This window comes from Palaemon carinicauda, chromosome 18 (genome assembly GCF_036898095.1).
Source record: "Palaemon carinicauda isolate YSFRI2023 chromosome 18, ASM3689809v2, whole genome shotgun sequence".
NCBI classification, from domain to species: Eukaryota; Metazoa; Arthropoda; class Malacostraca; order Decapoda; family Palaemonidae; genus Palaemon; species Palaemon carinicauda.
The window spans coordinates 40,355,156-40,371,650 of record NC_090742.1 but is presented as its reverse complement, the minus strand read 5'-3'; the positions used below and the strand labels follow the sequence as shown (position 1 = coordinate 40,371,650).

Here is a 16,495-nt window from a genome sequence, read left to right as displayed (position 1 = left end):
AGTGATGCAACACTCGGTTGAGGTACAACAACCTCTCCCGTCCATGAGTCAGTTTCCTCAGCTCTTGCTGCAGCGAGCTCAACCCTCCATAAGGCAAGCACCACAACTCCTTAGCCTTGCGCCTCAGGAGCCTCAGCTTGCGAGACATTTACCTTGTTCTGCGCAGCCTCTTCCTCATCGCGCTCCGCTCACACCACAGGAACTGGAACTTGCTACTCCGCTTCCGCCAAGCGCAACCCTTGGGTTCAACCACTCATGCTAGGAGTCAGCCTCCTCCACCCATGCGCCTTCCTTCTGCTTGTCTTTTATTCAGCCTTGGCAGACTGAGCCTCAGGTGTTCCCTCATCGGAGTCTTGAAGAGGAAACCACACTATTGTTGTTCCAGCTCGTTCTGACTCTGCTGTTCAGCATACCATGGTTTAAACCCCATGCAAGCATGCATAAAGCACTCTAGCACTGGTCATGGAATTTCTGAGAAATGTTAAACGCCATGCACACGCTCTGCTTTCCTTTCAGCAGGCTCTGCTTACAGCAGGCTCTGCTTACTACATGCTCAGCATTCAGCATGCTCTGCATTCAGCATGCTCTGCATACAACATGCTCTGCATACAGCATGCTCTGCTTTCAACATGCTCTACATACAGCATGCTCTGCATACAGCATACTCTGCATACATCATGCTCTGCATACCTTACCGCATGCTTCTCAACACATCTTGGGTTGTTGCCAACTCACTAGACTGTCAAGCAGTTTCATAACGTTGCCTTCTAGTCTGCTGCTTTGCACCAGTGAACTCTCACTCAGAGAACTTAGCTTTTCTAGGATAAGGTCCCTGTAGATGAGAAAGTTCTTTTCTCCCTCATTCTGATATTCCCTTGAGGACTCTGTCATTTGGAGGGAGCCTTTAGCTGCATAACCTCTTATGGACTTTTATTTAAGCATAACATGCTTACAGGGAAGGTAATGGTTACACTTCAGCCGCTAATCCCGTCTGTTACCACACCTGCTCCCATAGACCTTGAGCTGTGTTGCATGACATGCAGTCCAAGCTTAGTCCTTGTTAGAGGATTTTTTGTTTACGGAGTCAATGTGTCACGGGGAAGACGTTCAACAACCAACAGAAGGGACTTGTTGTGACGCAGTGCGGCAACCTCAGCAACCCGTTAAGGAGTTGTCTGTACGACCCAGACAGTCTAGACAGATTCGGGTTGTCACTGTACTTCCTCGCTTGCCCATGATTGACAGTTTACAGACTGTGCAGCAGTATCATGATCTTGTGTCCGGCTCCGTCAGACGACTGGCTTTTAAGAGCTCCCTCAAGTCGTCGCTGTCTGGAGATTTTCAAATGGACCTGGATCTGACCAAGGAACTGGGCCTCCTGGTCAATTTTGAGGAGTCTCAGCTCGTTCCATCCCAGACCATTGTCTCCTTGGGTATGGATCTTCAGAGTCGAGCTTTTCGGACTTGTCCGTCGGCCCCAAGGATCTTCCAAGCCCTAGAATGCATCCAGAGCATGCTGAGAAGGAACCGATGCTTAGTCAGGCAGTGGATGAGTCTAACAGGGACACTTTCATCGCTGGCCCTGTTCATCGAGTTAGGGAGACTCCACCTCCGCCCCCTTCAGTATCATCTAGCTGCTCACTGGATAAGGACATGACGCTAGAGACGGGCTCAGTTCCTGTTTCCGAAGAGATGAGGTCTACTCTAACGTGGTGGAAGAACAGCATTCTTCTCATGGAAGGTCTACCTTTGGCTGTTCAGACCTCCGACCACCGTCTCTTCTCGGACGCATCGGACACGGGCTGGGGTGCGACACTGGACGGACAGGAATGCTCGGGAACATGGAATCAGGAGCAAAGGACACTTCACATCTATTGCAAGGAGTTGTTGGCAGTTCATTTGGCCTTGATAAACTTCAAGTCCCTCCAGCTTAACAAGGTGGTGGAGGTGAACTCCGACTACACCACAGCCTTGGCTTACATCTCCAAGCAGGGAGGGACTCATTCGAGGAAGTTGTTCGAGATCGCAAGGGACCTCCTCATTTGGTCAAAAGATCGAAAGCTCACGCTGGTAACGAGGCTCATTCAGGGCGATATGAATGTCATGGCAGATCGCCTCAGCCGGAAGGGTCAGGTCTTCCCCACAGAGTGGACCCTTCACAAGAATGTTTGCAGCAGACTTTGGGCCCTGTGGGGTCAGCCAACCATAGATCTATTCGCTACCTCGATGACCAAGAGGCTCCTCTTGTATTGTTCTCCGATTCCAGACCCAGCAGCAGTTCGCGTGGATGCCTTTCTGCTGGATTGGTCCCATCTCAACCTGTATGCATTTCCGCCGTTCAAGATTGTCAACAGGGTACTTCAGAAGTTCGCCTCTCACAAAGGGACACGGCTGACGTTGGTTGCTCCCCTCTGGCCCGCGAGAGAATGGTTCACTGAGGTACTGCAATGGCTGGTCGACGTTCCCAGGACTCTTCCTCCTAGAGTGGACCTTCTGCGTCAACCTCACGTAAAGAAGGTACACCCAACCTCCACGCTCTTCGTCTGACTGCCTTCAGACTATCGAAAGACTCTCAAGAGCTAGAGGCTTTTCGAAGGAGGCAGCCAGAGCGATTGCCAGAGCAAGGACGACATCCACTCTCAGAGTCTATCAGTCTTAATGGGAAGTCTTCCGAAGCTGGTGCAAGGCCAATGCAGTTTTCCTCAACCAGTACCAATGTAACCCAGATTGCTGACTTCCTGTTACATCTAAGGAACGTAAGATCCCTATCAGCTCCTACGATCAAGGGTTACAGAAGTTTGTTGGCAGCGGTTTTCCGCCACAGAGGCTTGGATCTTTCCTCCAACAAAGATCTACAGGACCTCCTTAGGTCTTTTGAGACCTCAAAGGAACGTCGGTTGTCCACTCCAGGCTGGAATCTAGACGTGGTCCTAAGGTTCCTAATGTCATCAGGATTTGAACCGCTCCAATCAGCCTCTTGTAAGGACCTCACATTAAAAACTCTTTTCCTCGTGTGCTTAGCAACAGGTAAAAGAGTAAGTGAGATCCACGCCTTCAGCAGGAACATAGGTTTCACATCTGAAACGGCTACATGTTCCTTGCAGCTCGGTTTTTTGGCTAAAAACGAGCTTCCTTCCCGTCCTTGGCCTAAGTCGTTCGAGATCCCAAGCCTGTCCAACATGGTGGGGAACGAACTGGAGAGAGTACTTTGCCCAGTTAGAGCTCTTAAGTACTATCTAAGAAGGTCAAAACCATTACGAGGACAATCAGAAGCCTTATGGTGTGCTATCAAGAAACCTTCTCTACCAATGTCTAAGAACTCAGTTTCTTACTACATCAGGCTTCTGATTAGAGAAGCAAATTCTCATCTGAAGGAAGAAGACCTTGCTTTGCTGAAGGTAAGGACACATGAAGTGAGAGCTGTGGCTACTTCAGTGGCCTTCAAACAGAACCGTTCTCTGCAGAGTGTTATGGATGCAACCTATTGGAGAAACAAGTCAGTGTTCGCATCATTCTATCTCAAAGATGTCCAGTCTCTTTACGAGTACTGCTACACCCTGGGTCCATTCGTAGCAACGAATGCAGTAGTAGGCGAGGGCTCAGCCACTACATTCCCATAATCCCATAACTTTTTAACCTTTCTCTTGAATACTTTTTATGGGTTGTACGGTCGGCTAAGAAGCCTTCCACATCCTTGTTGATTTGGCGGGTGGTCAATTCTTTCTTGAGAAGCGCCAAGGTTAAAGGTTGTGATGAGGTCCTTTAGTATGGGTTGCAGCCCTGTATACTTTAGCACCTTTGAGTTGATTCAGCCTCCCAAGAGGAACGCTGCGCTCAGTAAGGAAGACGATCTTATTAAAGGCAGAGTAACGGTTCAAGTCGTCTTCCTTACCAGGTACTTATTATTTCATTGTTATTGTGGATAACTGATTATATGAAATATGGGATACTTAGCTATCCTTTAATCTTGTACACTGGTTTTCACCCACCCCCCTGGGTGTGAATCAGCTACATGATTATCGGGTAAGTTTAATATTGAAAAATGTTATTTTTATTAATAAAATAAATTTTTGAATATACTTACCCGATAATCATGATTTAATCGACCCTCCCTTCCTCCCCATAGAGAACCAGTGGACCGAGGAATAATTGAGGAGGTGTCAACAAGAAGTACTTGAGTACCTGGCCACAGGTGGCGCTGGTAAATACACCCCCTTCTAGTATTGTGATAGCTGGCGTATCCCTCCATAGAATTCTGTCGGGCAACGGAGTTGACAGCTACATGATTATCGGGTAAGTATATTCAAAAATTTATTTTATTAATAAAAATAACATTTCACTGACATTTTTGTAAATAAACCACTTTTCTTTTTTGTAGATATTAGTCACTATGTTTCATTCTCTTATTTCTTTAAATATAAATTGGATGATTAGAGTAATTATCAGAGAACATTTTTTTTTTTTATTGCTCATGTTCAGTTTATTTGTTGAAACTGTTATATAAACTGATCTTGAATTATGATTCATTACTTTTATTATCATTAATTTTTGATAGTTAATTACAACTAAACCAAGATTAAATTGTACATATGTTTTAGATAGGAGACCTTGCTTGCTTATATTACAAATACCCAGAACTCGACATAATTTTTAACCTTTTAGATACAGTATTTTTCATCTTCTTAAAGGAGTAGACAAATGGTTTACAATATTTCAGAAAATTCTTAAATTTTACTCTTCTAGTAATGATAACAATCAAACTAAAGTACAGTAATAATTTCCATATTGTATCAAGAAAAATAGAATTTTAATACTGTAATAAATTTTCCTATTTTGAAACTCTCCTGATGTTCATATTGTTTCTTCTCCCAGAAGGCCATTCTAGTTGACACTTATCTGTTACATTTTTACAAATTTCACATTTTCTTTCATTTCAACAATACATGCCCTTAACAAAGGAATAAAGCCCTCTAGTAGTAAGGGGGTTTATTTTAGGTACAGTAGACGTCTTCAGTTTGGAAGTTGACATTATCCCTGCTCTTGCTACCATGACTCAGTAACACATTATTGTATTTCCAAATAAAGTTTAATTTCTGTAAAGCCAAGATATTTAAATAATACAAGAAAACTCTCATTTTCCATATTTCATATGCTTTACATGTATTTCATTGTCTTGTATCAATAACAAATTTTGAAGGGATTTGAATTAAAAGTATTGACATTGTTACACTTCATATTATTATATTGGAATGAGTATAGGAAGAAATAATGTACAGAGCAGTATTTATTATCTGGAAAACATATTTGTTCTGCTAAAATTTAAAGCTATTACCTCAATAGTATTTAGAATCAAGAGATCTTAGCCTATTATCATTTTTAATCTTGATTTAAAAGTTTAAATGAAGATTTTGGATTCTTATTACAGTATAGCCATTTGCCTTACTGTACTGTAAAGCTCAGGTTAAAGGGAGATTTTCTTAGATTTCAGTATTTGTTGTTTGTCAAGTTTGGCATAGTGTGCATTCCTATTTTTTATCTAATTTTATTTATCTTCTATGTTTATCATTTTAAAGTATTTATCAGCCTAGGCTTTGCTTCAAATTAACAAGGTTCTCAATTCTATTTAATTAAGATTTCTGTTTTTTAAAACACCAAGGTTTAAACACTCATGATCAATGTTCTTATATACATAACACAGTATAGGGTCAATGCTTTTTAGAAATGCTGTACTGTACTTGATTTAATAATTGAACAATGTATCTTTAATCCTCTTTGTGAAGAGAATGTGTACAGTGTAATTCATCATTTGATCACTGCTGTACTTGAGTTGGTTACTGTAAAATATTCCATTTATTTGTATTTTTTACTTGCAGCAAAGGGAGGATCCAAGCCCAAAACTTCCACCAAAAGTTGGCACTTTGCTGGGTAGCAGTAGTAGTAGCAGCACCAGTAGTGTCAGCAGCGGTCATATGAGTAGTACAATCAGTATGATGAGCAATAGCAGCACCAATAGCAGTCAAGGAAGCCAAGTCGTTATGCGAAAACAGACTATGGTCCAAACACACCATGGATCAAATGAGGATGATGAAAATCCACCACCTTTGCCCCTTAAAAAGAAGCATGGTAAAGTTCTATCCAATTATTGTTATTATATTGTAATTCGTTATAGTAAATAGTTGGGTACATGTGGCTTAATATAGTATACACTTATCACTGGCTTGCAAAATGTGCTTATTGTGCTGTATTACTGTCCAGTACCACATTATTGGAGAATTTAATTAATATATCTTCTGGCCAAGTATACATTATAGAATAAGGGCATAGCTTTGAGTGAGAAGTATTGGTCTATGTTAACTACAAAGTTGAAGAGTATTAGACTGTAGAAAAGCAAAATTATATCAATTAATTATTAAGCACTGGGAAATCAGATCTTTCAAATGTAAATCTTCACAAATAAAAATTGATTCAGATAATTCTGTTTTTACAGAAAAAGAAATAATGTATGCATGATACAACTATCAAAAAGAATAAAAACAAAATAATAAGTACATATCCCAAATCAAATCCAGAAATCATCGATTGAGATTCAATAGGATTATACGAGTTGCTATGTCTATGCCTTTAAAATTAAACCGACCCTAATTTTATTTTATTCCCTGCAAGTATTCATAGTTATAAAATATGGTATACAATTAGTTCTATTCTACAATAGTAATAATATATATGTTCATACAATTAATACACCTCTCACTTGTACTTTTGCCCAAAATTATAGGAAAGACAAGTAAAAGTTCTGATTAGCTACTAAATGTTAAGTAGTAAGTAAAACAATAATCAAGACATTTTTAGCTCAAAACTACTATCACACATTCTAATTCTTTGGCCTTAATTTTATCATGATTGGATTAGTATTAATTTTATTTCCAATTTACACCTTGCTTAAGAAGTTTTGGTTATATTATAAGTTTATCTCATTGTATTTTACAGTTATGGATTACATGAAGTTATTTGGGCAAGTGGCTGAACCCAACGAGAATGAACTCCTGCGGCACTCAGTTCACCAGATGCATCTTATCTCTGACTGGTATACACAAGAAAACGAGTTGGAGATGATTCATTCAGCACAGTATGCAGAAATTATTACTGGGTAAGAATTAGTCCATATTTCCTCCAAGTAGCATCTTTGTTTATAAAATGTCCATTTTCTCCTTGTGTCAGTATTATAATTTGAGACTTATTAGCCTTATTTTCATCTTGCATCTCTTGCGTTTTCACATAGGATGGACATATCAGTGCATCCCCCAGAACTACCTCCGAAGCAGAATAAACGTATCACTGCCCCTCCTACTAGGCAGTCTCTACCTGCAGCACCCAGACTTATTCCTATTACATGTTCAAATGATGCTCAAAAAGAGAGCCCCCACATCTAGTAAGTTTTTGTTTAACAATTGTATTCTAGTGAGTTATTTTAGCAAAAAATGTAGTTACAAAGTAACTGCATGTATAAGACTAGAGCTGTAAAAGACTAAAAAGTTTGTGCAAGATTCAGATGAACTTTATAAAAGTGACTTAATTTCCCTGTGTGGGTTCTTATTTATGTTAAATAAGACCACACAAAATGGCTTGGGATAGCAAACTACAATTTATAAGCAGCAGAATAATTTATTTTTTTCCAGTTATGTGGACTACAGCATATTGAACAGTGTTCAGTAAAATCTGTTTTCAAGTTAAATTGGTAGCTTAAGTGATAAGATATGCCAAGGTAGAAAATAATGTAGATTTTCATCTAGAGTTAACTTGTTAAAAAGTTTGCAAGTAAAATTAGAGAATTTGGGAGCAATAGGGTCAGCATATAGTGAAATTGAATAGGCATAAGAAAGTAATTACATTCCTTGTAAAATATGCTGTATTTTAAAAGTTAGTACAGCATTTTAAATCTTGAAAAAAGTATAGTGTTATGGAAGCAATAAAGAAACTTTATTAAGGCCAGCTGGTACATATCCACCCTCATAATTGAAGGCACTCTATAAATATTTTTTTATCAGTGGTATATTTGAATTATCATAGATTTCTAAATTTGATATTTTCATTAACCTTTCACTTGAGTATTAAATGAATATTATGCATTTCAATAATTTTTCTCTCTTTGTTGTTGGACAACATAAAACTCGAGCCTTATTCTTTTGTTACTGTTTCAGCTTTCATAGAAAATCCACTGAAGAGAAAGATGAGCCAGAAGAAGTGTTGATCAGAGATCAGGTTGTGGAAGTTGAAAGAAAATCAATAGAAAAAGAGGAGGAGGAGGAGGAGGAGGTTGTAGAGGAAAAGAAGAAAGAAGAGGAGTTAGAGGAAGAGGATGAAAAGGAAGGTCCACTGGATCTTCTTGATGTAAAAGAGTACCTAATATACAAAAAGGAAGGTGAAGAAGGACCAGATATAAGAGGTGGTCCTGTGGAGGCTCTTATAGTTCATGCTTCTAAAGCTAATCAAAGGGGTGAGTACATTACTGATATTCTAAATTCATGTTTCAAGATTAGAATGTATAACTGGTAAACAGTACTTTAACATTCTTGGTAAGTATTTGCTAGTTTGTGTTTGCCACTGAAAAAAACTTGGAAGAGCTTGAGCACTTGAGTTACTTGGCAATAAAATATTCAAAATCCTGGCCAAAAAATATTCATTGCTACCTCATCATGTTAAAGTTGCTCCGATGCACTTTTCTTTAGACCTGTAGGACCCATGAAGTATTACCTGTGTGGTCACATTAGGTATGTATGATATGTGACTATTGGCATGTACAAACCCAAAAATATCAGTAGTTATTATGGACTTGTCTCAATAGTTCCATAGAATGGCTTGTGAAGCATCGGATGATTTTATTTCCTCTTGCACCATGGCCAGTTATTGGCTTATCATCTTGTGATAGAATTGGAAAAAAATCATGTGTTTAAGATTCTTAGCATATGACATTCTTTTAAATCTCACAGCAATCATATAATAAGGCAACAAATTAATTAATTTGGGTGTTGTGATACTGTAAAAATAATTTACAGTTGTAATTGAATAATTAGTTTTTAAGTATTGAGACTTGGTGTTAATTTTCTTTCCACATTCTATAGCTGCTATGCAAGATTGTATTCCCACTTGGTAGAATGATTCAGAAACCTTGTTTTGCTTTTGTTTTTCCTTTATCATTGCTTATGCTTAGGCTCTTTTAACACCTAACCTATTTTTCATTACTAGCATTTTTATAATTTTTTTGGCCCTTTTGTAAAAACACCATAACGGAATCTACTCTAATGAGTAATGGTGATGATTTTTCAATGCTAGTACACCTTATAAAATATGTTATGTTGTCTTTCTTTTCATGATAAACAGAAGATGAGGAAAATGATGGTAAGACTCTTGGAAGTGTCACTGTTGTAAATGCATGTGTATTTACTTTGTTCTTATGATTTGGTTTCTGAGTCTGTATTGTAATAATTGTAGCTGTATTTTTAAAAGAATGTTGGACAATTGCATTGATTGTAGGAACTAAGCATTAGAAAAGGGTAAGGATTCTAAGGTGACCCAGGAAACATAGTGTACCTCTCTTCAGTAATTGTTTTCTCATTCACATTACAGTTAATTTACGTGTATCAAGGTAAGCTTTAGTTTTCTCTTGTGATTTAGTTGTTTAAAGGTTCCACTGTTTGAAGTAGCAAATTTAGATAATTTGTATATTCGGAGTGAGTCAAATTTTTAGTTGTGCTTGGATATTAATTCGTAGGTAGATCTTTCACAATTTTTCTAAAATGCAGCCAATTCTTAGAACTAATTTTATGTATCTTGTTTTCAAATGTAGAAGAATCTTTATGCCTTTTCAGGCATAATTGCTGAGTGTCAAAGTTTCTTTAAACGGAAAATAATGTAGCAATATAACTTTGAATTTACTAGGAAATATCTCTAGTTTTAAGTAAATGAAAATTTGTTTATATTGACTACCAATATTTTAATATAAATATACAGAATTTTTTTATTTCTATCACCTGATGTTCATGTTGCTGCTTCTCTCGAAGCTTGGTTTATTGAGGTTTACCCCCAAACTTTATCAAAAACATTTCCCATTTTCTTTATTTTCAAAAGATACATGCTGCCATCCCCAAGTAAAAGTAATGAAATAATCTGGCAGTCAATGATAAGTACAGTAACAATAGCCAGACAACAGTTTCCTGTTCTTCAGTTTTGAAGTCAAAAATATTACCTTGTCCTTGACATTACAAGTCAGTTGGGAGGCATGATATGAACATCAGGTGAGTTGAGGAATAAAAAAGAATATTAAAATTCTGTTTACTGTATTTCAATGAACCTATCCTAATGTTCATATTTCTGACTCCCATACTCTGATAGTAGTTGGATACTAGTGAAGGAAAGAAATAGGTCAACAAGACGTGAAATGTATATTATAATAAAAATTTTGGACTCAATTTGCATAGATTTAATGGGAATCATCTCAGAATACAGTTAACAATATAGAACTTCCAAATTGTTTTTCTAACAACATTTGAAATATCGAAATAGAAATTTATAGCTTAATTGAGCGCAAACAAAATTTTAAAGACCACAGAGCTAGCAACCACTATAGGACCTGGAGACCAATAAACTTGATAAGAAAATCAGGATTCAAGATAATGTCCACCGAACACCAAACTGGTATATTATTGATCTGTCTCTGAAATCCTTTCCAAAAAAACCTTTCTGCAGAAGTTAAGTGATGTAGGTTTACTCCTAATTCTAGAGCCTTATTCTTTAAGGTTTATTCAAGATTTGAATCCAAGCTTGGTGATTTTCTCTGATTTTCTCAACAAGAAATGACAGTTTTTTTTTTTTTTTTTTGACAGAGGAGGGATTGCAATTCTAATCCCACATAGCCTATTAGGGGTACTACATGTAATGTCTATAGTTTGTTCAAAATATATTGAACAAAGACAACTTTTTTCAAATTAAATAACGTATTTCCTGTGTCATAAGATGCTACAAGTGGTAAGAGGCACCCTATATTTAGCTAAGGAATTTTTGGCTAAAGAGAAGTTGAGGATTTTACAACCTATCATAGCAGCAATTCCTAGTCAGCGATTCTAGAGTGATTTTCCGTCGTCCCAGTAAATCTTCATATTTTTGGTGTATAATGAAATGTGATAGGCAAATATTAATTAGCTATACACCTGTTAACCCAATTTTATTTAATTTCCATGTAAAAAAAAAACCACCCACTAAACCAGTCTCAGCTGCTACACTCATAATGTTTTCAAGTGTTTGTTTACATGAAAGCAGTGTTACGAAATTCTCTTGATCAAATTTCAATAGAGAAGTAAAATGCCTGTAATGTTTCCCAAATTCATCATGTATAAATTTTCATACAAAATTAATTATTGATCAAATAAAGAATTTTATTGAAATATCACAAGTGGGAATATTTTTTTCTGCTGCTTGGGTGATTCTTTCTTAAGTTTGTTAGTTTACAGCTAACTTGGTAACGCTGCACTCAACTAACAGTGAGATGTCTTTTCAATTTTCTTTTCATCAACAACTTTCAGTATTATTTCGGAATACAGACAACAAAGTTATTACCAAATTATTGCCCTATTACAAAATATCAAAAAAATGTGAGAAAATAGTTAAATACTGCATAAACAACTGTTTGGATACCATTAGGTGGCATGTTTGCATGTACAGTATATGGCATTGGCGAGTAATCATCTGACTGACCATCAAAACAAAAACAAATATCTCATAACCTTCACTTATTAAAGAAAGTGCATTCAAAATAAATTTATCTATTATATATCAATGATGACTGTAGGCTTATATTTTATGTCTGGTGAGTGTGAGTGTTTCTATGTCATTGCTGAGGTGTCTGAGGGTTGTCAATCTCCTCTATACAACTTTCTCTTAGTGTTAAGATGCAGGGTGATTTATGGGGGCATTTTTCAGGAAAAAAAGTGTCTTATGACACGGGAAATACGGCACTTACAGCTATTTCTGATAGAATAAATTTCAACCAACTTTTAGTCTTAAAAGAATTTAGCTCTGAATGAAGGCAAAAAAGACAGAATTATCTTATGCTCCAAAACCCAACTTGAAAGATAATGCTTGCCAATATTATGTATTTACCTGTCAAACCTATAAGTGGAAGTTTCCCAAAGATTAAAATTGAACCCATGACATACAGTATGTAAAACTACATCCCAATCCTGACAAGTAGACCTGATTACTGTTGGCCTTTTATCACTGACAGACTTAAATATGTTATACCTGAAAAATAAATTTCTAATCCCTTGAGTACCAAATTAACCACTGATCTATACTCTATAAAGGCTGACATTGAAAATATATTCTTAGACTGATACCCCTTAAAATAAACAAACTATTGTCTTTGATACAAATAATAGTAGACTGTCTTTAAACCTGTAAAGGACAACCTACAGGGTTGTGAAAACCCTGGGTTTGAGAAAGTCATCCAAAGTCCCAGGTGATTAGATATAAAATGGATGTCTTTGGACCTTCTATGCTAACGGATCCAGAACAAGATTACAAAACATCTTTATTATTGTTTTGCCAAGAGCATCAATGTTTTACCAGGCAGTCATTCATCGGAGTAGTGACCAGACCCCAATAATCTATCTAGTAGAGTAAAAGGCTTGTGCTGTAAATGGGAACTTGAAATACCAGCCTTACTCTGCAATTGCGATAATTTATAAAACTTAGCCAAATTTATCTATGTAGGACTACCTTAAGTAATTTATTATGGCTTTATTAAATAGCTTATCTTAAGACTAACTACAAATATTTGTTTATAATTTTAAATTCTTTTTACTAAAATGCTTTCCAAACAGCAACCCACTACATATGGAAACTTAATGTGTATGGTATAGAGAGGCTTGTTCATGCAAGTAAGGTACTAAATGCCACATTTACCATTCAGGAAGAAAAGGATGAACTGCACTAGTGGCCGACCTTGTAAGAGAACTGCACACAAAACCATTCAAACAAGATACAATTGAACCGATTTAGTGAATCTTTATACAAAAACCAAATCATTAGTCCAAGGGTATCATACAATTAGTCAAGCCAACCACAAAACTATAATAGAAATAAAGCTTTCTATCTTATTTTTTTTTTCTTCCTCTTGTTTTTTTGAAATGGTGTGTTGGGCAGGCTTAATAGAAGGGCCATGGATGCCTGGTGGTTTATCAAGAGGTTGTCTTTTCCTTTTTCTGATTTTTTCTTCTCAAAACCATCCTTACTGTCCTCCCTTCAGTTGAAGTGGCTATCCTGGAGGGTATTTAGCCTTGCATGGTGTATCGGCTCCTCCATGTTGACCAGTTTTTCCGTCTTTTTACTATAGTCTATGGATATCATCAATCACTTTTATTATTATTCTGTACATATTGTTTTTGTTTTAATTCTTGTTAATCTAGTTTTTAAGTATGATGTCTCTTTTTTATTTCTATTAATTCTTATGCTGTCTGGAGACATTGAGCAAAATCCGGGACCAGTACGTCCTAGATTTCGTCAATGTCGTCTTCTGTATTGCAATATTCGTGGTCTTCATGCAAATATCCGAGACCTTACAGTTGCGTCCAGACAGTATGATATTCTTTTGTGCTCAGAAACTTTGGTTTCTAATATGAGGCACTCATCTGAGCTCCTTATAACTGGTTTTAAGAAGCCAATAATGCTGAAACGTGATTCCATTCCTAGGGCCAGGGGAATGGCGGTGTATATTAGGACCGTGTACCCTGCTTCTCATAAGTCCTGCTATCAATGTGGATGTCATGAGATTCAGGTAATAAAAGTTTGTGGCAGGCATAACAACTTTTATTTGTGTTCAATCTACCGGAATCCAGACATGGATGATTCTATCTTTGATTGTCTTCTTACCATTATGGCTAAGATACAAGAAGATGATAGAAAGGCTTCGTTTGTCTTTGTTGGTGATTTTAATGCTCACCATAGGGAGTGGTTGAGTTCTATCTCTCCTACCGATCGTCATGGCTTAAGAGCTTTAGACTTTGCCTCAGAATCAGGCTGTGAGCAAATCATAAATGAAGCTACTCACAGGTCTGGTAATTGCTTGGACCTCGTATACACTGACTCCCCTGGCGTTATAACTAGTAAGGTTGGTTCTCCAGTCGGGACTTCTGATCATGCCTTGATTTCATTATTAGTGAAGACTGAGCAGCCTGTCCCTGATATATCATATTCTTGTAAAATTTATATGAAATCTCAAGCAGACTGGAATGGGATTTTGCATGATCTTTTGTGCTTGAATTGGTCACAATTATATAATAGTGTAGATCCTGTTGTCCCTTTGAATGAGAATCTAGTCAACATAATTGATAGGCGTATCCCTTCTCGTGTGCTAAGGTACCGAATGAAGGACAAACCGTGGTTCAATGATGATTGTAGACGTGCTTATTTGGAGAAGCAGGAGGCCTATCACCTTTGGAAGGGTAACAGATCAGATTTGAACTGGAACAACTATACTCAGCTTCGAGCTTTTGCTCAGAGAGTTTATGCCTCAACTGAAAAGGAGTACAATTTAATCATAAAAGAAACCCTCTCTGGTACAACTCAGGAACATAAATGGTGGTCTACCCTTAAATCTGCACTCTTTGGTGTAGATGCAACAGTTCCTCCTTTACTTAAACCAGATGGCTCAGTCACTCACTGTCCAAAGGAAAAGGCAACCCTTTTGGCTGATGTTTTTGACAGAAAACAGAGTAATGAAAAACTTGAACTTCCTCATTCCTGTTTTCCTGAGGCTAAACTAACTAGTTTAGCTTTTCGATCTCGTGAGATTAAAGCTCTGTTGATGGACCTTGATGCTTATGGAGGTGTAGACCCTAATGGTATTTTTCCTTTGTTTTTTATAAAGACAGCAGATTTCTTAGCTCCAAAGTTATCTGTTATTTTACGCAAGTTAGCAAGAAGAGGAGCTTTTAGCACTTGTTGGAGAATTGGTAATGTTACTCCTCTATGTAAATGTGTTTGTGGTAGCTCAAGTCCCACTGATTACCGCCCAATTTCCATAACTCCCATATTATCTAAAGTTTTTGAACGTCTTCTGGCAAAACGTCTTAATAGGTTTGCTGAAGGTAATCATCTATTCCCTAGTTTGCAATTTGGTTTTCGGAAAGGCCTTGGAGCATGTGATGCCCTTCTTACAATCTCCAATGCAGTACAGAAATCCCTTGATTGTGGTCGGGAAGTTCGTATGATTGGCCTTGATTTTAGTGCTGCCTTTGACCGTGTTAATCATGAGGCCCTTGTTTTCAAACTGAAACAGTTGGGAGTGGGTGGGTCGTTTCTTAGCATTATTATTGATTTTTTAAGTAGTAGATCTCAAAGAGTTGTTGTTGATGGGCACCATAGTGAGTATAGGAATGTGATATCCGGTGTTCCACAGGGTAGTGTTCTTGGCCCATTACTTTTCATACTATATACACATGACATGTGGTTCGGCCTAGAAAATAAGCTTGTTGCATATGCAGATGATGCTACTCTCTTTGCATCAATTCCATCCCCTGAATGTAGATCTGGGGTTGGTGAATCCCTTAATAGAGATTTAGCTAAAATTAGTGCATGGTGCAAATTATGGGGTATGAAGTTGAATCCTAACAAAACTCAAAGTATGATTGTAAGTAGGTCAAGGACGGTGGCTCCTCAACATCCGGATCTCAGTATTGATAATGTTTCTTTAAATTTGTATGACTCTTTCAAAATTTTAGGCGTGATTCTTGACAGCAAATTTATTTTTGAGAAACATATAAGGTCTGTGTCTTCTTCAATTGCACAAAAAATTGGCTTATTGAGAAAGTCTTTTAAGATATTCGGTGATCAATCTATTCTGAAGAAGTGTTTTAATTCTTTTATTCTACCTTGTTTTGAGTATTGTTCTCCTGTCTGGTCTTCAGCTGCTGATTCTCATCTTAATTTGTTGGACAGAAACTTACGGTCTATTAAATTTCTTATTCCTGATCTAGATATTAATCTCTGGCACCGTCGATCAATTAGTTCATTATGCATGTTGCATAAGATTTTTCATAACTCTGACCATCCTTTACATTCAGATCTCCCTGGACAATTCTATCCTGTTCGTAATACTAGGCAGGCAGTTAATTCTAATAGCCAGGCCTTCTCCATCATAAGACTCAATACTACGCAGTACTCTAGAAGTTTTATTCCAGCTGTTACCAAGTTGTGGAATGATCTTCCTAATCGGGTTGTTGAATCAGTAGTACTTCAAAAGTTCAAAGTTGGAGCAAATGCTTTTTTGTTGACCAGACGGACATGAGTCTTTTTATAGTTTATATATGACATTTTTGTTGTTGACGTTGTTAATAGTTTATATATGATATATCTCTTTTGACATTACTTTTTTAGAATGATTTATTGTTAATTTGTTCTCTTCAGTTATTTATTTCCTTATTTCCTTTCCTCACTGGGCTAT

At 37.2% G+C, this 16,495-nt stretch overlaps 1 protein-coding gene across 6 annotated transcripts in view; it reads left to right on the top strand.

Annotated features, from left to right (window-relative positions):
* C3G (C3G guanyl-nucleotide exchange factor) overlaps positions 1-16,495 on the top strand; it is a 183,346-nt gene that overhangs the window by 153,310 nt on the left and 13,541 nt on the right. For all 6 annotated transcript variants that reach the window (XM_068392314.1, XM_068392312.1, XM_068392311.1 and 3 more), the window contains 4 exons: positions 5,874-6,123; positions 6,988-7,147; positions 7,280-7,429; positions 8,199-8,494. In XM_068392314.1, coding sequence (XP_068248415.1) covers positions 5,874-6,123; positions 6,988-7,147; positions 7,280-7,429; positions 8,199-8,494 — 856 coding nt within the window. The remainder of the gene's footprint in view (positions 1-5,873; positions 6,124-6,987; positions 7,148-7,279; positions 7,430-8,198; positions 8,495-16,495) is intronic.